Raw genomic sequence first — 23,694 nt, forward strand, 5'->3', positions numbered from 1 at the left:
ACCTGGAAAAGTCTCTGTGGACGAGAAAGTACATGCCAATTTTAATATGAACCTACACAGAATTTTTTTTTCTCTGAAGGTCCATATTAAAATATATTAAAGTACAAACCCAGAAATTAAAAATGCTTTCAAAGGTGTTGAGATTTTTAAAGAATGCTGACAGTGGAGTAGCTAAGGGGGTAACAATTGGTGGGGTACTTTTCATTTTCATTACTGTCAGCAGCATACCCCCTGTTCACCAAGATGAATTCAGTAAACTACAAAAATACCAGAACATGTTGCAGTCAATAAAAATGGCCATACGTTTTAATAATGCAGTAATCAAAAATTACCTCATGACCAACAAGGCCTCATTCACACTTCAGCCTTTGATCACTGTTTTGCATTCATTGACCAGCTACATGTTTCCATTTCTGCCTCTCTCTGTTTTACCTGTACACTCTGTTTAGTTGACATGGCTGTATTAAGATTGTTTGTTTTATGTGGCAGAATTGGAAGTTTCCCATACAGTTTGGGGTATTACTGTGCAATTTATAGTTTCTATGTTCTGTAAATAAAAAGAAAAGGGCTATATTTCAGCATTTTTATACCATGCAGGTTTAACACTAAATAACCCAATAAATTAATCCAGATTATTATGTGTGGATACCTAATATATTTGGGCTTATTTTTATGTATATATGCACAATTATTTATTATTAATTATTTATTATTTTCCTATCTTTTTTTAACTTTTTCTGCTATTAAGCTAAGTTAACACAATGTAAATTTTTAATAAATAACGGACGTTGCAACATGGGCCACTATTTATTGAAAATTAAAATAACATTGTGTCCTATGGATTCCCGGCCGGAGTGTATACCCTCTTTATACACTCTGGCCGGGATTCCATGTGGCCGCATAGAAAATTGACATGTCAGTTTTGCGCAGCCGCTGTTCATTGAATAGTGACCGCACAAAACTGACAGTGCAGACAACGTGGAACCAATTATAGTTTTAATTCAAACGCTATATTGATGTTTTGCGCGATAATTGTCCCATGTAATAGGGCCCTTAGGCCCTCCAGTTGTTGCAAAACTATAATTCCCGTCATGCTTGAACAACTAAATCTTTCCTTTGGCTGTCCAGGCATGATGGGAATTGTAGTTTTGCAACAGCTGGAGGGCCGGAGGTTCCCCATTCCTGCTGTAGTGGATCCCAAACATAAAAAAAAACATAACAGAAAGATTTATAATGTGTCTCTTTTAGAATCCACTCCTAATCATGGCTAAAAAACTAAAGAAATATAATGATCAAATACTGAAGTGTTACTGAAAGACCTAACCGAGAAATCATTATGCAATCAGTGTTTCTGTTACATAAGCCAACAGCTCATTTTCACCTTATTTCTCAAAAAAAAAAAAAAAAAAGTATCTTTTCAAGTAAAACTCTTCAAATCTAGCTCTCCATATAATAGCTCTAGAATTACTCTATTAACTGTTTCACATTGAAGGAGAAGTCCGGCCATTTTTAAAATCCAGCCAGCAGGGGCAGGGGGAAATTGGATAACAAGTACTAACTTATCTCTCGCTGTGCCCGTGGTGAGCAGCAGGACAGTGGGCTATGGGATCTCCGACGCTCACATGTCATGACCCGGTTGATGGACTATCTGCTCAGCAAGTCAGTGACCCGTGCAGGACACCGTCCATCAGCTGGGACAGGCATCACTACTTGGGGAAAAATGCCTGCCGGCGAGGGTCCCGAGGCCGGTCCCGCTGCTCACCACAAGTGCATACACGTTATCAAATTCTCCCTGCCCCTGTCAGAATTAAAAAAATGCCCAGACTTCTCCTTTAACAGGTACATATGGCTTTAATGATCAAGAGAGAGCAAGATAAATAGGAGATAGATAGATAGATAGATAGATAGATAGATAGGAGATAGATAGATAGATAGATAGATAGATAGATAGATAGATAGATAGATAGATAGGAGATAGATAGATAGATAGATAGATAGATAAGAGATAGATAGATAGATAGATAGATAGATAGATAGATAGATAGGAGATAGATAGATAATAGATAGATAGAAGATATATAGATAGATAGATAGATAGATAGATAGATAGATAGATAGATAAAGAAGGATAGATAGATAGATAGATAGATAGATAGATAGATAGGAGATAGATAGATAGATAGATAGATAGATAGATAGATAGATAGATAGGAGATAGATAGATAGATAGATAGATAGATAAAGAAGGATAGATAGATAGATAGATAGATAGATAGATAGATAGATAGGAGATAGATAGAAAGATAGATAGATAGATAGATAGATAGGAGATAGATAGATAGATAGATAGATAGATAGATAGATAGATAGATAGATAGGAGATAGATAGATAGATAGATAGATAGATAGATAGATAGATAGACTGTAGTGGAGTTTTTGGAGCCATTTTGTTAGGCCTTTATGGTGGCGGATGTGTTCACAAAAGTTTTTTCAGTCATTTTGCATTTCTCTCTAATTTCTCTAAGTTTCAGTGCCTACTAAGGCTATGTTCCCACAACATCATTTGTTTGCTATTGTAAGACCGTTTTTCTGGACGGCCATCATTTTGAAGCTAAGGGATAAACTTGTTATGCAAATAACGACCATAATTTCATAATATGGCCCGTATTTAGCCTCCAAATAACGGCAGCAAAAATGTCAAAGAAGGACATTGTGGGAACATAGCCTGTAAATGAAGGTTTATGTACATGCATTTAATGTTTGATGCCACTTTAAGCATATTAAAAAGATAAAAAAAAAAAAACACTAAATAGGGCAACCCAAAAATTTTTAACCAATTTAAAAAAAACTTACAAAGAAGACGACCATGGGGTGAGATTTATCAATGTTGCAAAACTTTTGCGTTCCCCCATTTTGCATTCCAAGGGGACAGGAAGGAGTGGCCACTGCATTTATTACAATGTAGGCTACCTTTACACATCCATGATATACGGTCTGTAAGCTGACTGTATATGACGGACTGAACTATTCAACTCTTACGGGTCTCCCTGTTTTATAATTCATTATGATACAGTGAGCTCCAAAACTTTTAAAGATCCATGCTACTCTACTGAGATTTAGCTCACTGCATCCTAATGAATTATGATGCAGGGAGTCCCAAAATAGTCTGTGATATAGAGTCAGTTTATGGACCATATATAACACATGTGCAGGGGCGTAACTACCACTATAGCAGCCATAGCGGCTGCTATGGGGCCCGCCGCATCAGGTGGCCCCATGGCCTGCTCCTGCAATACACTGGGCTCCCTGAGCCGTCATCATTTGCAGCACCGGGTGGCCCTGCTGGTCTCCTGGGTTTTGCAAATGTCCCTTTGACTGCAAGCACTCCTGACCAGAGCTAGCAGTTATGTAGTTATGACTTCACTTGACCGTTTAGTGGTCAGCCGGGGGGGGGGGGGTAGTGTAGAAAGTGCAGTGTCAAAGTGTAAAATTATATTTGTAGATCTGATGTTCTAGAGCAACATATATAATATACTGAAATAGAACATATACTTGTACCTATTTGCTATACAGTAAGTGAGACTCCGATACATTAACATGTACTTAAAGTGCAAGTCTGCAGAACTATTCACACACACACACACACACACACACACATTATATATATATATATATATATATATATATGTCCTTTCACTGTTTTAGGCTATGTTCACACTGCGTATATGTCCAGCCGCATATTTTCGCGGCCGGACATATACGCGGTAAACTCCGGACGGTGATTTACGCTACTTGCGGCCGGCTACGTGCGGACCGCGAACTTACGCCCGAAGTCTACTTACGCTTCCCGAGCGCCCTACGTAGCGATCTGACACCGGTCTTTTACTTGGAAATCTTCGCCTAGCCCCGGACACCCCACAGAACCTTTTGGATCGGCACAAAAAGCTGCAAAAATGAAGAAATCACCACTACGTACGGGACCGCATGTTACGCTACGGGAGTAAGTTACGGCATTTTCGTCCGCAAACAATGGTCTGGTTCATTTTTTACGCCGCCGCGTACGATCCGGGCGTAAGTTCGTACGTAGTGTGAACTGTGCAGCCGTTCTTTGTATACTTTCCATTATACGCAAACTACGTAAGTCTCTGGCGCTACGGCCGGAAACTTAAGTAGTGTGAACATAGCCTCAAGGGTTATTACCATCTCAACAAATATAGTAATGGTTCTTTCACACGGCCCAATTATTGGCCAGGAGCATCGTTAGAAACCTTAATGCAGACGGTAATCGGCCCATGTAAAAGTGACTGCAATCAGCTAAAGAGCGATAATCGGCTGATCGCATCTTTTGAACCTGCTCAAAAAGGTATCTTTCTCAGCTGCACATGTGTAAAGGGAAGCTGACAGCACAAATATGTATATAGGATATGTATATATCTGTGCTGTCAGTTTCTAGATCACAAGCAGCAGTCTATACTTACCAACCATACTGCTTGTAATCCGGCAGAGGACCAGAGAGCCAGATACCGCATCACAAGCAGCATGGCTGGTAAGTAAAGATTGCTCCTTGTGATCTGGAAACTGACTGAATGGATATATACATATCATATATACATATGTGCGCTGTCTGCTTTCAGGGCTGCATGAGCGATACAAGGATAGTTCATGCAGCCCATCTGCTTAATTTCTCAAGCTGTGATCGGCGCTCATTTGTGGGCCCACAGACAAGAAATCTGTGTGTTTAAAAGGACCCTTACACTTGTAGGGCAAATATATTCATTTAACAGATAGTCCAATCTTTTTGAATACATATTTCCTGACCATATTGGACACCATTAGAAAATTTAAAGGACGTGTACACGTCTGCATCCATCTTCAATTTTGTGTCTACAGCACCTCTGCAGAAATTTCTGTTTATTTGGTAAATAACTACAAACAAACCATATGTAGTCAATTCCTACAGCTATATTTCCATCTGTCCCTGGCTTCTCGCCAACATACATACAGCAGATTAGTAATAAATAGGAGACAGAATCTATAGTCTTTGCTATGGAAATATGATTGTCTGCATAGGAGCTATACACACAAAACTGGGACTTCTGAGACATTAGTATTAAAGGAGAAGTCCAGCGAAAATTTTTATTTAAGTATTGTATAGCCCCCCAAAATTTATACAAATCATCAATATACATATATTACAGGAAATGCTTATAAAGTACTTTTTTCCCTGCACGTACTACTGCATCAAGGCTTCGCCTCCTGGATAAAATGGTGATGTCACGACCCGACTCCCAGAGCTGTGCGGGCTGTGGTTGCTGGAGAGGATGATGGCAGGGGGACACTGAGGGACACAGGGCACAGGAGGGACACTGAGCATCCCTCTGCCATCATCCTCTCCAGCAGCCACAGCCCGCACAGCTCTGGGAGTCGGGTCGTGACATCACCATGTTATCCAGGAAGTGAAGCCTTGATGCAGTAGTAAGTGCAGGGAAAAAGCACTTTATAAGTATTTCCCGTAATAAGTGTATATAGGTGATTTGTATACCTTTAGGGGGGCAATACAATACTTAAATAAAAATTTTCACCGGACTCCTCCTTTAATAGCTTCTTTTTAGGCTACTAGACTGGTGGAGATGTGACTTTTAGAGTCATGTTAAAAAAAAGTCAAGTAAAGTGCATTATTCAAAGGGGCAACAATGAGTACATACTGTATGTAAAATTATTTCATGGTCCATTAACCTGTTTTTTTTTTTTTTGTGTGTGTAAATCAATTCTCATGGGTCCCAGCGGTTGGGCCCCGCAATCTATTATTTATCAGGCATCCAGTGGGAATGTGATTAATGCTATCCACTGGAATATCCCTTTAAGAATGTTCTGTGTACTACTTCTATGTTCCCACAACATCTTTTTTGGGGCGTTTCTTGTGGACAAACGTCATTTTGGAGCCAAAACGCAGACATTTTATGCAAATGACAGACATGATTTGCAAAAAACTGCAGCATTTTGGCACCACAATGTCGGCAGAGGTCTTCCAAAAAGACACCCATGAAACGCCCCAAAAATGTTAAAATAAGGGCAAATAACAGCCATGGCCATGGCCGTTGTTTTACATTTTATTTGCCCTTATTTTTACATTGTGGTAACATAGCCTAAAACTGTTCTATTTTTCTAATTGATGTTCACATTTGGAATGATAGTCACTGTCCACCTTAGAATCTACAGTGCTGCAAAGTAAGTGTCGGTGCAAAACAAATGTCATCCATACCTATTACACAATTCAAGTGCAACACATGACACACAATATGAGTTCAATATCCATAAAGGTCTCTCTGTATCTGTATCTCAACATATATTTAAATATCCCTGTCTAAAATAATATCTAAAAATAAACTTTTCAGCGATTATGTGTTCATGTGCAAATCGTCAACATAAGAAATGATACAATATGAACATACAATAGCATTATGTATAGCCAGACCTGGCAGATACTGGCAAAAAGAGAGCAAAGATGCGCTGCTATTTCTCATATACAATTACATAGAGCAAAAAGTACCCCTCTGAACATAAAATCCCCCCCCCCCCATTTTTCTTTTTTACAAAATGTAAACAATTTTTGACTCAATATTGTTTATAAACATTATTACATACTCCTGTCTTTTTCCCTATTTTGGTCTTGCTGTGAACTTTTCGGCCAGAAGCGGTTTGGTCAGTTTTCTTTTGTGGCTTCCATATATCTCGCGGAGAGTCACCTGACTCGTGTAGTAATTTCATTGGCTGTATGCCTATGCGGTTAATATACGTGCGGCCTTTTTGAGCGGACTGAGGCTTCACATCATGCATGTGATTGACAAGGTGAAAACTTCCTCGACTCCTAGAAGGAAAGGAAAATAAATGGAGGCTGATGTTTAAATGTACATTGCTATTGGAGGATAAGGCAAAGAACACCATGGGAAGGGGCGATGTGCTGTACTAGTGTGTAGATGTTTACAGCATCCAGGTCCAGTCACACTTAGGGTCCTATTCCACAGGCCGAGCAGGGCCCGATCAACGATGTAAATGAGCGGCAATCTGCTAGATCGCCGCTCGTTTACTGGGCCTATTCCATGGCCCGAAGATCGTTGAGCGAGGGCTGCAGGGACATCGTTACCGATGTCCTTGCAGCCCTTGCAGCAGCAGTAATACATTACCTGTCAGGTCTTCTTCTCTGCGCTGTCTTCATCCCATGGTCCCGCGCGCTCTATCTTCTGAATGGCTGGTCAGCTGACAGGCCACACTCAGCCAATCACAGGCCGCGGCGGTCCCAGCCTGTGATTGGCTGAGCGCTCCGTCAGCTGACCAGCCATTCAGAACATAGAGAGCGTGGGACCCTGGGATGAAGACAGCGCAGAGAAAAAGACCTGACAGGTAATGTATGATGCTGCTGCTGTCAAATCCCGTGCCCGTGCCCGTCGCGCACCGCTATTCAACCGTAGCGATGCGCGGTGGGGGAACAATGATTTTAGGTCTGGCCCTAAATGAACGATCAGCCGATGACACGATCATCGGCTGATCGTTCTCTCTATTTCACTGAACAATAATCGTCCGAATCGGGCCAAATGGGGCCGATCTGGCCGATTATCGTTACTGTGGAATAGGGCCCTTACAAGATCAATGGAAACACAGCATGTTACTTATAAGGAAAGACTAGAAAGACCAGGTGATCTTTTTCTGACAATGTGCAGACCACATGGAAATGGCTTTCAGACCTGGTAAGTCTGGAAATCATCACCCCATAGGCAGGGCCAGTTTTAGGCCCTGGGCAAAATTAATGGGGTTATCCAGCATTACAAAAATATGGCCACTTTCTTCCAGAAACAGCACCACTCTTGTCTCCAGTTCAGTTGTGGTCTACAATTAAGCTCTATTCACTTCAATGGAACTGAGTTACAAAACCTACACCCAAACTGGAGACAAGAGTGGGGCTGTCTCTGGAACAAAGTGGCCATGTTTTTGTATCGCTGGATAACCCCTTTAAAAGTGGTGCCCCAATTTAATGTTCCATGTTTGCCATGGATTTGATGCATTTTTTTAGAAATTTATTTACATTAATTTACACAGCATATTCCGCACAATGAAATCCGTAGTGTAAAATCAGCAGCAAAAACAGTCCACGTAAATGTCACTTTAAAGGAGTTGTGCAGCGCTAATCTCTTCGGTTGGATCAGACATTGAGCAAAAGGAAATACTACTGCACACCGTCCACCAGGTGGGACAACAGCCACAGCCCCCATTCACCACCTGGCAGGTACTATGCACACTTCCTATTAATACATATGTACAATACTTCCTTTAGATGGTTTGTTTGGCAGCTGTGCCATATGGCGTGCAGCAGTTTCTCTACATATCCAATGTCAAATTGTGCAAAAAAGAGTAGCGCTGCACAACTGTACTGTATCTAAACTTTTGATATGTTGTTGAGGCCTGAGACCTGCTGAAATGGGTAGCTGTAAGTTGATGAACCACATAGAAGGACACTTCACTCCCTGCCTGACTCCACAGACTATAATAGAGCAAAGGAATAAGATCTTACAGCTGGCTAGGAAGTGGCACACATTAGTGGGCACATTACACACTTAATACTGTAGAAAAAGACTGTAGACAACTTGTATAGCCACGGCGCAGGACTTGCAAAGACAATCCAGGATACTAATGCATAGGTTCAAACTTTTATTTGGGCAATCTGAGCAACGCGTTTCGGTGTTGTCCTGACACCTTTATCAAGCTCAACAGCACGAAACCAAAATTCTTTACTCAGATTGCCCAAATAAAAGTTTGTACCAATGCATTGGTACCCTGGATTGTCTTTGCAAGTCCTGCGCCGTAGCTATATAAGTTTTTTACAGTTTTTTTCTACTCCAATACGGGCGGTGGCACTGTGACGGGAGCCATTTGCTGTGAACTGAGAGCCTGGCTGTGGACACCATCACTTTTCCCTATATGCGCTCCATAGTGTTGGGCCTATGTTTTTCACAACACCACAAGGTTAGTTTGTTGCAATAACATCTACCTTTGTATTCTGCCTATTTCTTAGACTACTACACTATATTAGCGTCCCTCTTTGTCTGTTTGTCTTTGTCTGTCTCTTCCTACACTTATAATTGGTGATTTCAAAGGGTCTCTAAATGACAGGTCATAAGTTTAGAGAAATGTTAGGGTTGTTAGGGAGCATGTTAAGGTGGCTCCAGCAGCACTCTGCAGCTGTTACTGAGGTGAGCCTCTGCTGTGAGGAATTAGCTGTAGTGAGAGGTAGAGAGATTCTGTATTTGTAGTCTCGATAACAACACGTTTTGTGGTTTATGGGCCTTTTTCTGAGGTGATGTCTCTGGAACTTGAGGAGGCCCATGGACTTTGAAACGCGCTGTTATTAAGGCTACAAATACACAATCCTTCAACCATCATCTGCCTGAATTAACTGATGTTTGTGACACCATAGCACTGTGGATGCTTCCTCCAATCTTTGGCTACACCACGATCCAAGCACTAAACTGATCCATTTTGGATCATTTCAGTACCTAAGCGGTATTTTAAACAATGAGATATGATTTCATTTATAATTATTATTTTCTCTATATGCAGTGGTGTCGTGAATGAGAAAGCTGCAATCCAGGTTCTGTTTGGGATCCAACAATGGTCGGGTTTGAGCATTGGGGCTTTGTGGTGAGCACTTTAAGCCTGCTGTGGAAGAGCAAAATGCCCCAATTGCTGGTGTGATATGATGACAGTAGGTCATCCCTAGTAGTGATATGAGAGACACTGACAGCTCAGTTATATGGCAGGACATCCTGCAGCCACATGAGTAGCTCATGGCAGGGCTTCCACCTGGAGTTTCTAGGGAGGGTAATGCTGGCCCACGCACAGCAAGGGTTTCCCAGGATTGTCTCCACCAGATTCCAACACTTGCTTGACCTGCTTGGTCATCCACATTTATCAGCAATCAAGCATATACAGTAAACTGGCTTCAACAACCTACAAGTATGTGGGATCTACAGGCCCTGCTGCAACATCTGTGTGCAAATCGGCTGCTATATGTAACCAGTATATGTCCATGCCCAACTGTATCTCATGTGGTATCCAGGCTAGAGGAGACGCAACAGAATATTAGATATTATTCATTCGTATAATTTTCCTGAGCAACCTTTATAATCCTGGTGCATTCTGAAGCTGTCTAGTCCATACATTGTCTCAGATTATTAGACAATTTTAATAAACCTGTGTAAAATTATTTTACTAAATAAGTGCAATGTCAAGTGGTCAAATAAATTATAAAAGAACTGGAAGAAAATACTTGTTTTTTTACCCCTAAGGCCCTATTCCACGGAACGATTATCGGCGGTATTTGGCCGTTACGGCTCATAATCGTCCCGATAAGGCAACAATCAGCCAGCATCATTCATCTCGGCTGATCGTTGCAGTCGTTTGTTTTTCAACATGTTGAAAAACAAACGACTGATACAGCAACGCTCCTGAATAGGAGCGGCGGCAGCAGATGCTGCTGTATGCTATGGGCTGCCCGGACGATCTAGCAATCGCCCATGCGATTGCTCCGCAAGTGAGCTTGTTTGCTCCTCAAGTCGGCTCGTGAAATAGGGCCTTTATTATTTAAAGAGGACCGGTCAGCTCTTCTGGTACATCTGCTTTAATAAATCCTTGCATTCCCATGATGCAACTATTCTTGAGCCGCTTTAATTAGACACATTCTGCCATTTCTCTGTTATTCCTTCAGGAATACATTGAATGAATAAATGAAACTGAGAAACTACCAGTCATAAATGTATTTATTCTTTTACATGGGGGACAACAGAGGAAGGTACCGATGAAGAATTCTAAGGAAAGATGCTCTAAAATAGATGTAGCTTAAAGATGTATTCCGATCTTGGCTTTCTCGTCTTAGTATTCCCTTATCATAGGATACAGGACCAGTTAGCTGATGGGTGGGGATGTGACTGCTGGTGACCCCATGGATTCTAAGAAAACGGTCCTGTGATTCCTCTTAGAATATAGCACCAGCTCTATGCATGGATGTTGCTGTTCCATTCATTCTCAATTGGAGTAACACAGATAGCGGAAACGTGTACTCGGCTATCTCTGCGTGCATCCCACTGCTCTATTCTAACAGGAATCTCAGGTCCCTGTCCTCAGGATAGGTGGGGTTCCCAGTGGTCAGACCCCTGCCGATCATCTACTTTACTACGGATAAGGGAATAACAAACTGAGATGGGAATACCTCTTTAAACTTAGAATACAGTTGTATTATTGGCCATGGTAATCAGTACACAACACAGGGTGGCAATGGTCCTACACAAACCACCACCATTCTAAACAACACAAAGATTAAAAAGAAAAGTGACTTGGTTGTACTGGTAATTCTTCCCCAATGTAGTAACAGGCCAGCAGTGCCAAAATACAGGGATACAGCTAAAATAACACTTTCCTACTAATAAACTAGTGACTATGACTACATATTGTGTGGCCCAAGGCAGCTCCATCAGTAGTTACTGTACATGTGATGCTCCCTGTACGCCATAAGGCACCTAATGTACCTAAAGTTGGTCTGGCCCAAAAATCTAATGTGTTGGATAAAGCTTGGTCCTCTACCTATGTGTGACATAGCAGGAAAGAAGGGAGTTGCAGCCCATATAATGACCCCTGTAGACATTAGTTTGTCTTCAGATCGAAGACAGCCAACAAATATCATATGTCAATGGTTATGCTTATTCAGAATAGGGTAATATGAAAGATGGTAGACCCCTTCTTTTGACCAAATTTATGTTGGAAACAAATAAGAGAACAGGGTTGAGCAATACAAGAGATTATGGGATGAAAATAATGGATACTGAGATCCACAGATAAAGAATAAAGATACATACTGGCACTTGCTTTTCCGGTTAGCTTGAAAATGTACAACCTGATGGATGAAAAGAAGGGTTATATACACATGGTAATATATCAGAAACAATTAGCATCTATAAGAAACCATCATGAGAAAGTATATTGTTATAGGGGTTTGTCCTGCAATGAAGTATTTCATGTCACAAATATCAGGCTGCTGGGTTGCTAACACCCGCCTATAACTGATTAGTTGTTTGCCAGAGCTGGGGCACCTGCACACTCAGAAGCAGGATCTCCATATATTGTGTATTGGCCTTGGGTGGTTGTTGAAGCTCCCCTTCACTTTAAAAGCAATTTTGGTGGGATTGGAGAACAATTTAATATTGTGCCTAGTCCCTAGGACCTTTCCTATGACAAGCAACTAAAATTAAAGGGGGAAACCATGATGCCACAAAATTGTTAAATTTGTTTCTATAGCTGAAATTATTTACACGTAGTTTTGGGAAAGCCTGGAATGAGTTGGTTTTGTGGGGGATGCCTCCATGTAATGGATCATTGTCCCAGCAGCTGTAAACAGTGATATGGTGTATGAAATCTTCGTACATGCAATCATTCAACTCAATCAATAAACTTCAGGTCTCACTTTTCCCACCTTTTTACACATTGCATAGACTCTGCATAGATAGGAGAGGAACAGTGTTCTGATATTCATGCATTTTCCTTAGTGAGTGTATGAGAGACAATTGTATAAAATATAGTCACCCATGAGAAACCAGACTGGTAATGTCTTACCATGCCTTCCTCAGGACCGGACTGACTGTTCTTGATCTGTCGATTCTGATAAAATTCCAACTGTTTCTCTGCAAGTTCGACTCTCTGAAGAAGGTTCTCAATAAACTGTTGAAGTCTCCTTTTCCCTCGGAACTCCTTTTCAGCGGCAGCTTCCAGAAAGTGATTAATAGAAACTACTTCTCTGTAAGGAAAACATATATATATATATATATATATATATATATATATATATAAAAATTATATACAGTAATACCTCTGTTCTCAATAAGTTCTGGAAAGCAGAGAACCGAGCTGTGTGTTCCCATAGGGAACAATTAAAATTTCTTTACTTGGTTTTAATGGATTGTCCAGGAAAAATCTTTTTCTTTTAAATCAACTGGTGTTAGAAAGTTAAATAGATTTGTAATTTACTTCCATTAAAAAATCTCAAGTCTTCCCAAACTTATTAGCTACTATATGTCCTGCAGGAAATGTTGTTTTCTTTCCAGTCTGACACAGTGCTCTCTGCTGACATCTCTGGCTGAAACAGGAACTTTGTCTTGATTTTATATGAATTTCCATAGAAAACCTCTCCTGCTCTGGACAGTTCCTGTCTCGGCCAGAGATGTCAGCAGAGAGCACTGTGCCAGACTGAAAATAAAACATTTCCTGCAGGACATACATCAGATAATAAGTAAGGGAAGACATGAGAATTTTTAATAGAAGTTACAAATCTATATACTATCTTACACCAGTTGATTTGAAAGAAAAAATTTTTCGCTGGACAACCCCTTTAACACTCCATGGGTCAGATGCAGAGTGCCCCGGGCCACCGAGTGTAGAGACCAGCAGTAAGTAGCAGTTGGTTCCATCATTATGACGGGCATCCCCGCTCCTGTAACCTAGGTCTCGGAACACCTCTATAACTGTCAGGTGAACAATAGTTCAGCTGATAATTATCTCCCCTGGTTCGGATAGTGAACAATGTTCAAGTACAGAACAAGACATCAGGGAGCAATTTTGTTCGAATATCGTAGTGTTCAAACCCTGAGGTGTCTGGGAGCCAATAGTATATATATTGCAACCAGCACCCACATACACAGTAACTGACTTCATGTACATTTACACTTCTGTAAAGAAAGGGTCTGTGCTGCAGGGTATTGTAGGAGAATATATTTTTCATACTACTCTACAGTAGCTGGTGTGAAGTATACACACCCCACCAACAAAAATCACAGGACAAAGCCCTAAAGAAATGCTGAACAACACAGAAATAAAACTGAACTGTAAAAGCTGCTCTGGGCTATACAAGCTGTAAAGCAGGATAACTAGTCAAGCAGTGCATTGTATTTGTAAACTTACTCAACCTTTTTAAGTAGATTATATGACTTTTCCCGAATACAGCGCGCTTAGGTTACAATGGCCTTAGGTTACAACAATTTCAACATACAATAGACTTACCTGGGTCATTGTAACTTAAAACCACATTCACAATCAATTAATGAGGGCAGGGTGGTTCTGTGATACATTGAACTGGGTGGAGAACTCAGCCAACCAGCACCAGTATTTTACTGGAAAAATACCTGTGAATCAGTGCATGGTATCAGAATCGACTAGACCCAGGCATAGGTGTCAAACTCAGGCCCTCCAGTTGTTACAAGACTACATATCCCATTATGCCCAGACAACCAAAGCTAAAGCTTTGGCTGTCCAGGCATGATGGGAATTGTAGTTTTGCCACAGCTGGAGGGCCTGAGTTTGACACTAGAGCCATTGAGTAGATGCTGTATTACTTAAAGGGCTACTCTTATTTTAGCAATTTATCCCCTATCCACGGGATATGTGATAGTTAGTGGATAGCTTGGCATCCAACCACTGGGTAACAGCCCTTGAATGAATGAAATACACTGCACATGTGCAGTCAGCTCTCCATTCATACTCTATGAAGGTCAGAAGTCAGACCCTCCTGTACTTGATGCTGTTTTGCACATAATAAAACAAGCATAACTTCACTAGGTGAGTGCCTGAATTTCCTTATTTACTACGTCTGGGATGCCATCCCGCCACGAGCACCACCACCACAGAAGTGCTGTCTCCTCCACAATACAAGAAGTCAGACCCTCAACCATTCTGCTAATTATCCCAATCCTGTTGATATGGGATAACTTGCTGAAAAGAATAACCCCTTTAAGTGCATGCACTAATTGAATGTCTAGTAGCACCCTCTGCAGTACATTAGGGTTCTCCATGTGCTATGTACATATGTCAGGATCAGCTGCTTCTTGGGATATCAGTTTAGGTGGCTCCATTTAAGTGTATTATATACACTGTACAGTTCCCTGAAGAAGCTTCTTTGATCTACATAGAAAGTAGTTTACAGTATCCAGCAGTTATTACTGACTTTCATATGTAAGGATGAGCTTCATCTGTATTAGTTATCTGTTTAATTTATTACATTGTTTTACATAGTTTTCTGTAGAATCATGGCCTCACATTACAATGTTTTTTTTTTTTCAAAATATGTGAATTACTTGTCTGACAAACAATACAAATTGATATATTAACCAGCACCAGGCCAATTTTTATTTTTGAGTTTTTGTTTTTCCCTCAGCAATTTCTAAGAGCCATACCTCTTTCACTTTTCCACCTACCTGCAAGTTGTCTCACCATAGGCAGCAACATAAAAGTTATGTTTGAGTGGAATACCCCTTTAAAGCATCAGGCTTTGTTCGACTACGTGCTGCCCCATAATTGAGTGAGCAAGATGGATACTTATAGATTGTAATAACTTCATTCCTCTTGTTTGACCTGATGGTATATGTGTATCTCTGCAATGACTGATTATGTCTATGTATGTACCCCCAGAATTTTAAAGTGCTGTGAAATATATTGGCGCATTTTAATTTAAATGATTATTATAGGCTTAGAAAGCAGTAAGTAAAGTTAAAGCGACTCTGTACCCACAATCTGACCCCCCCAAACCACTTGTACCTTCAGATAGCTGCTTTTAATCCAAGATCTGTCCTGTGGTCCATTCAGCAGGTGATGCAGTTATTGTCATAAAAAACAACTTTTAAACTGGCAGCCCCATGCCCAACGGTCGTGGCTTACATTGTGTATGCATTAGGCTGTCACAACCTCTCTGTCCCTCCTCCCCACCCTCTTCATCATTAGGAATGCTCCAGGCAGATTTGCCTCCTATTCCTCAGCTGTGTCAGCCCGGCACATGGGCTGGATCGTTAAGGACCTGTGTAGTTTTCACTGCAGACAAATAGGAAAAATGGTGAAGAGGGTGGGGAGGAGCGACGGAGAGGTTGTGCTAGCCTAATGAATACACAAACTAAGCTACCAGACTAAGGGCCCTATTCCACCGGACGATTATCATTCAGATTATTGTTAAATCATTCGAATTTAAACTATAATTGTTCGGTTGAAATGCAGTTAATGATTAACGACCGAACGAGAAATCGTTGATCGCTTTATAAGACCTGGACCTATTTTAATCTTCGCTCGTTCGCAAAACGTTCGCAAATCGTTTACATTGAATAAGACGTTGTTCGGTCGTTCGCAGTAGATACGAACGCAATAGCGAAGAAATAGCAAAGAAAAAACGATCGCAAATATGATCATAAGTAACGATTATCGTTCCATGGAAATGAGTGAACGTTTTCAGGTCTTTCGCAATAGCGGTCGTTTGAGCTCGTTAATCGTTAACGATTATGCGAACGATAATCGTCCAGTGGAATAGGGCCCTAAGCCAGTTTAAAAGTTGTTTTTATGACAAGAAGTAATGTACTCTCCTAGAAACAGTGCTTCTAGAGGAGAACTTTTTCCATGGATTTCATATAAATCCATGGTAAAGAATAAAACAAAATGGGGTCACAATGAATGGTGTCACAATGCAACTGTGATATAGTGTAACTGGGATGAGACAGGGGCAGAAAATCCACCCTTGACGTATTTATGACCACAGGTCCTAAGTGGCATGGGACTTTGCTACCATAGACCTCAATACAAGTTATGTGCAAATGCATCTTGCTTGCCTTCTCGGCAATTTGGCTATATTGTTAACAGCCAAGTGGCAACTGTAATAAAGTCACATGAGCACAAGACACACAAAATATTTTGGCAGCATGACTTGGATGGCATCTGCTGTCACGCTACCATAAATCTCAGAGTAGTCCCAGCTTTACTTCTAAAAAGTCTCTCGCCTTTTATTTAAACACATAGGGGGAGATTTATCAAACTGGTGTAAAGTAGAATTGTCCAATTCCACCTTTCATTTTTCAAAGAGTCTGTGAGGAATGAAAGGTGGAATCTGATTGGTTGTTAGGGGCAACTAAGACAATTCTACTTTACACCAGTTTGATAAATCTCCCCCCAAGTGTCCATGTGTTAACTCCAGGGGATGAATGGTTTAATCTAGGATTAAATGCTTAGTAGGAGAAAGGATGTGTAGGAAAAGATTAGGCTAGACCAGACATAGTTTCTGAATTCAGAACATATCTATTTTGTAATCTCTAAATATATTTTATAAAGTTCTGAAACTTCCTAAAGTTGACCAGCTGCAACCCCTGACATTTATTGAATTCCCACACTTGGATGATGGTCACCTGGCTATTTTAACTTATATATGGAAGGGAAACACATGGAATATATGGAATTCAACCACAAAAAAACATACTACTACTTTCTGGCTGTTCCTTAGGCTTTAATGACTTTCTTTTAGAATGTTTGAACCAACCTAGGATATTTAGTGAAGTCCATAACAGATCAGCTGTGCAGGATGGAACATTGTCAGGATTTTTTCTTTTTCTATTTCCAGCATAAGAATTCAGTTGTCATTGAGCTGATATGAATTTCCAGATGAAAAGCTTTAGCAATCTTGAAAAATGACTTCTATGCCCACTTGTGAACTGATTGTTAAGATAAAAATCACTGTCTTCATATGACCCCCCTTGTTCTATACCTGACATGCAACTACATATAAAATAGCGAGTAATGTGATTGTTTTCCTTATGCATCATCTTTACATGTAACATTAGAACCACACCACACAAAATTACATTTTAAAAAGTTCAGTTCTTCAAGTTACAAAAATTTTGGCATGATGTTAAGGTTTGTGCCAACCAAACCGTAAATGATCCCCACTAAAACTGCATGTTTTCATTCCAGCATTCCATGCTGTTGGAAATGAAAAACAGCAACGTTTGAACGAAAATATACAGAAGAAGCTGGCAGGTAGAAAGCAGTAGAGGGGATACCTTATGTCGATTGCTTTCTACCTGCCAACTTTTTTTCGGTATATTTACTTATTACAACATGTGTTTGTCCAATGTTGCTGCAACAGCAACATTGGAACAAAAACATGCTGTGGTAAGTGAATATACACCAAATAAGCTGGAGGACTTAGAAGGCCCATAAGAGGACAACAGGGGAGTGTGGACAGGTTAGCATAGGCTCTTTTTTGTTTTTTATTTGTATTAAATTGTGCGGCCACCATCTTTACAAACTCCTTATGAACTTATGCAAAAATGAAGTTCAGTTCAGATAGAATCCCCCTGTGGCCAGTGATAGCCTAAGTGGGCCGGTCCTGTTTGGCATGTTATCAAGAGAGCAGCTATAAACTGGATCTAAGAACAATAGGGGACTGTGTACCTCATAGAGCTATAATCAGACTATTCTCTTCCAGGCTAGGCTGCCCTATTCTGTGGTGTTTCTGTCCATAAGATGGCCAACATAGAGGAACATATGACCAGGTCACGCCCCTTAGTGTCCACCACTGAGCCTGTATATGTCTATGGAGGACACAGGGGGTCACATGCTCCTCCATGTTGGCCATCTTATGGACAGAAACACCACAGAGCAGGACAGCACAGCCTGGAGGAGGAGTCTGATTTTAGCTGTATGAGGCACACAGGGAGCTGCTGTCGGTATATACAGTGAGTACACTTACTAATACTGTACACTGAACTATTTTACTATAAAGTGGCCAACCCCTTTAAACCTTAATAGATAGAAAATAAAGGCATTACTGTTCCTTATAGCAGTAATAACTTACTCCTCCTTCCTTTGGAGCTCCTGCTCGGACTCCGTAAGTCGCTGACGAAGGATCGCAATCAGTTCCACAGCCACATCTACCTGGCGGCTGAGCGCTCTCTCTCTGCGCTGCACTTCTTGCTTCTTCTGGGAAAGTTGTAAAAAGGCGGCACGAACCTCCAGCAGTTCAGAAGTTTTTTGGCAGAGTTCCTTATTGAGATTATCAATTTTCTTTTCTATGTTCTTATCAACATTTTCAGTCAGTTGATTAAGCACTGACTTCTCCTGCGGATCAAGCTGAAACTTGGTGCTTGTCATGGGATATCCGATAATATAGTGATTTTTTGTAGAATTGTCCGATGAGCTTTTAACAAGAGGGGAAGGCTTGTCTGACAGGATCTGTATAGGACTGCTGACTTTCCTGCTCTCATTTTTCAAGTCACAATAAGATGAGGAAGAGCTTTTCTGATTGAGAGCATCGTCAATAGATTCCATTTGCTTTTCATTGAGAGGTTCTCTTGAGTTTTCCAGATCAGCCTCTTTCAGTGAACAAAATACCCCAGATTTTCCCCAAAAATACCTTTCATCATAGGTGTGCATATAGTCCAGATGGGCCCTCAAAGAGGATAAGCTTCTGAAACGTGCATTTTCCCCACATTGTGGGCAGCGAAAAGGTTTGTATAAGTTACCATTTCTCACCGAGTCCTGCCATGGGGACCTGCCAGCTTCAGAGGTTTTCTGTTGCATTACACCAGCCAAACTGTAATGTATAAAATAAGACATGTCATAATATATAAAGGGAACCTTTACTGTGTTTACTGTGCTATAACCCCAGCAGAACATTCAACTAGTTTCAGTTTTATATAGATTTGTAATATACTTCTATTTAAAATTCTCAACTCTTCCCATACTTATCAGCTGCTGTATGTCCTGCAGGAAGTGGTGTATTCTCTTCAGACTGACACAGTGCTCTATGTTGACATTTCTGGCTGAGACAGGAACTGTCCAGAGTAGTAGCAAATCCCCATAGAAAACCATTCCTGTCTCGGACAGAGGTGGCAGCAGAGAGCACTGTGTCACACTGAAAAGAAAACAACATTTCCTGCAGGACATACAGCAGCTGATAAGTACTAGATGACTGGAGATTTTTAAATAGAAGTATATTACAAATCTATATAACTTTCTGAAACCAGCTGATTTTAAAGAGATATTCTTTGGATAACCCCTTTAAGGGTGCCTCCACACATACCGGAACCACAGTGGCTTTCACGCTGTGGATTCACAGTGAAATCCGCTGCGGATCCACTGTCAGTGCATCCCTATGAGAATACATACTCGCAGTGGAATTGACATAACGCTGCGTGTATGTAAGTTAACCCCCCGGCGGCTCCAGCTTGCTTTGGGGGTTCTCGACAGGACGACCCGCTCAGCCAATCAGTAGATCCGCAGAAGCACCCATATTATTATACTTTAGAACGTCTTGTCGCAATAAACTGTATGAGGCATAGTAGTCTATATCTGCACATCTTACAGATGTGCAGATGTTAAATAATATATGTTTGGGTGGAAGGACTGGGCTATGTAATAGGCATCTAGGGATGGAAATCTCTTATACAGTACACTCGATTGAGTCGCATACATCTTCTGTAAAAGTAACTCGAGCTAAGATACCGAAAATTTTTATTAAAGTATTGTATTGCCCCCCCCCCCCCCCCCCCCCAAAGTTATACAAATCTCTAATATACACTTATTACGGTAAATGCTTATAAAGTGTTTTTTTCCCTGCCCTTACTACTGCATCAAGGCTTCACCTCCTGGCTAAAAGGTGATGTCACGCCCCAACTCCCAGAGCTGTGCGGGCTGTGGCTGCTGGAGAGGATGATGGCAGGGGGACACTGAGGGACACAGGACACTGGAGGACACTGAGCATCCCTCTGCCATTATCCTCTCCAGCAGCCACAGCCCGCACAGCTCTGGGAGTCGGGGCGTGACATCACCTTTTAGCCAGGAAGTGAAGCCTTGATGCAGTAGTAAGTGCAGGAAAAAAAAACACGTTATGTGCATTTCCCATAATAAGTGTATATTGGTGATTTGTATAACTTTTGGGGGGGAAAACAATACTTTAATAAAAAATTTTGCCAGAATTCCCCTTTGACCCCCGGACGAAGGACACGAAACGCGCGTCGGGATGGTGGCGTCCTGGAGAGCGAGCAGACTTTGTGATTTATTGGTAATAAGAGCAATTCTCATATGGGGTGGGAAGGGTGTTTACATTAGATATAGGGGGTTGTTCCCCATGTAACAAAATTCTTTGCACATAGCACTTTATACCCGGACCCAGTGTTCTTTCTTATGAATTGCTCCTATATATTTATGTATATGTGATATCTCTCCAGGATTGCCACCCTGTTTTTATAAGTGTTGATTCATTTTTTCTTTTTTTCTGTATTTTAACATGATTTAAATAAAATTATTTGCTACAATACTCAATTTTGGTTTTTTTTTGTTATACGTAGTGTGAACCCAGCCTAAGGGGGTATTCCCTTTTTCAGTACTTAAATATTAGTTTTGCATAAAAAAATAATCATATAATTTTCCACTATAATTTCTGTATCTAACATTGATTTCCAAGATCTCAGCTTGCTGTCAACCAATAGAACATTTCATTATTTACGTTACTTCTAGGGAAAATTGCTGCACCTATGTTTTCCCGATGTCCCTAGGGCTGCAGCAAACTTCTTCAGCCACTGGTATTCAAATAGAGAGCGGTTGGACTCGAGCATGTTCGAGTTGCGCTCATCTCTAGGGGTGAACACACATATTCACACTGCATTATGTGGGTGATCTCACATGATGTGATGCATTAAGTAACCTATCTGTATTTCATCTGTAGAAATTGTAAATTCTCATCAACTGGTGGATTCATAGCAACAACATATAAGGTACAAAGCTTCCATATGTGGTTAATACACTGTATAGGATCACCCTAAGGCCAGTTTCACATATTGCATCTGTATAACAACCACAAATCCTGGCCCTCAGGAAGAATTGCTATCCTCTTCAGCATGTTTTGCTGCATCCGCAGCGTCCTCAGGAAGAATTGCTATCCTCTTCAGCATGTTTTGCTGCATCCGCAGCGTCCTCAGGGAGAAGTGCTATCTTTTTCAACGTGTTTTGCTGCATCCGCAGCGTCCTCAGGGAGAATTGCTATCCTCTTCAACATGTTTTGCTGCATTCGCAGCGTCCTCGGGGAGAATTGCTATCCTCTTCAACATGTTTTGTGTCTTCAGGAACAATTGCTATTATTTCTGAGGACGCTGTGAATGCAGCGAAACATGTTGAAGGGGCTATAGGCAGATTTTAAATCGTGTCAGCACTCTGCTCCAGCATATAGACCTGTTTTGGTCCTGCTGCATATGGTTTATGCGGTAGCAGTTCGACTGTTGTGTTTTTACCATTTCCTTTCTACCACTTGATACACAGATTTTATTCGTATGTAAGATTAAAAGTTATATTTTAGTTGGGTCCCATTATAAGGGGCATTAGTCCCCAAGCATTTAGCCTGAGTGATTAGGAGTATAACCCGAGACCCCCAATCAGTTGTTCATAATTTATTATAAAATCACATAACTTTTCATCCTCTGCATATAAATAAGTGATGGCCGTTACCTGTTAACATTTTTAGATATCTGTATATATTGTCTGGGAGCAGGGAGAACTATCATGGGGGCAGTAAACAGGAACAGCAGGAGAGGCTGGACTGGCAGTGCACATTCTATACCCAAAGCAGGCTTTAGTTTTTTAACGTTGGAAACCCCCCTTGGTTGAACTCTTCCTTTCCTTGGTTAAACGTGATGGACATGTATCTTTTTTCAAACGAGCCATGTAACTATACACAAATTGATACACAACGTGCATTGGGAAAGTGGATATTTGATGACATCAGAAAGTCATGTAAATATTTTTACAAACGTATATATATATATATATATATATATATATATATATATATATTGGTAATAATAAATATTACCAGTATCCTAAACAAGCCAGTAAGACAATGCTAGCATTATAAATACCGTATGTGTGCTTAAATAATAAGAATAACCTTTATTTAGACATCATGAGTATATTCTGCTTACTGCATATATATATATATATATATATATATATATATATATATATATCGCTCACAAACAAGCATCCACATTGCAGAATATTCCCAGTTGGAGCTCTGTAACCATGCAACCATGTCTCAGTAGGTAACGCATTCATCATAGACTGTAACACATGATGGATTAACCTACATAATCACATAAGATACAGAATATCTAGTGCATTCTCCTCCTGCACAGGATATTTTGCAGCTGTGTAAGGAAGCTGTCATGGCTGTCCTCTTCTAGATATTGTGAAATCAGGGGTTAATCTACAGGAAGACAGCCTCATTCTAGCCATTATTATGCATCGGTGCTGGCTGCAGGCAGGAAGGCAGGGGTTAATGGATGGCAGCGTTCATCATCATCATCCTCCTGCCTGCATCTGTAATCACAGCAGGGCACCGCACACTTACCTGACTTGTTGCTGATGCTGTAGAAAAGCCTTCTTTTTCAGCAAAGCCGTAAGTCAGAGCATGGCTGCCACTGGTACATGGCAGAGCTGGAGGAATGCTGGGCACCCAGCATCATACTAGTCAGTTTCCAAAGTTGCCATGTAAGCTGGGCCCTAATTGGTCACTGAGTAATTCTATCTGATTGGGCAATGCAATTCTCCAGCCTGTTCGCTGCCTCCTTATAGAAGATTATGTCACCTTGTAACAAAGCTTTGGGGGATATGTTCTGCTGCTTTTATTTTACCGCCTGACATGCTATTCTAGCCTCATGCAGCAAATTACACGCCAGATAGATCTTTACTGGATACAGCCCCGTCTAGACGTCTCCGTGTTATCACCTACAGATAGATTTGTATTTCCATCCCACTGCATTTGTGCTCTGGCATTGCCCTGCAGGCTTCCTTTTATTT

At 40.8% G+C, this 23,694-nt stretch overlaps 1 protein-coding gene across 1 annotated transcript; it reads right to left on the reverse strand.

The window, feature by feature from the left end:
* Positions 1–287: 287 nt before the first annotated feature.
* Positions 288–23,333, reverse strand: ZNF365 (zinc finger protein 365). The gene is made up of 6 exons (XM_069980285.1): positions 23,246–23,333; positions 18,698–19,435; positions 12,658–12,838; positions 11,904–11,941; positions 6,646–6,868; positions 288–547 (listed from the first exon to the last, which is right to left on the reverse strand). The coding sequence occupies exons 2-6, from the start codon at positions 19,420–19,422 to the stop codon at positions 479–481; spliced, it is 1,236 nt and encodes a 411-aa protein (XP_069836386.1). The 5' UTR covers positions 19,423–19,435; positions 23,246–23,333; the 3' UTR covers positions 288–478.
* Between the last annotated feature and the right edge of the window lie 361 nt (positions 23,334–23,694).

This window comes from Dendropsophus ebraccatus, chromosome 8 (assembly GCF_027789765.1).
Source record: "Dendropsophus ebraccatus isolate aDenEbr1 chromosome 8, aDenEbr1.pat, whole genome shotgun sequence".
Classification (NCBI taxonomy): domain Eukaryota; kingdom Metazoa; phylum Chordata; class Amphibia; order Anura; family Hylidae; genus Dendropsophus; species Dendropsophus ebraccatus.

Excerpts from the sequence above, each read along its gene's own strand:
- ZNF365 (XM_069980285.1), bottom strand. The coding sequence starts at position 19,422 with ATGCAACAGAAAACCTCTGAAGCTGGCAGGTCCCCATGGCAGGACTCG. Across the intron at positions 6,869-11,903 it reads AACCGGAAAAGCAAGTGCCA|GAGTCGAGGAAGTTTTCACC; the intron begins GTATGTATCTTT and ends CTTTCCTTCTAG. Across the intron at positions 548-6,645 it reads AAATAGGGAAAAAGACAGGA|AACATAGAAACTATAAATTG; the intron begins GTATGTAATAAT and ends TTTTATTTACAG.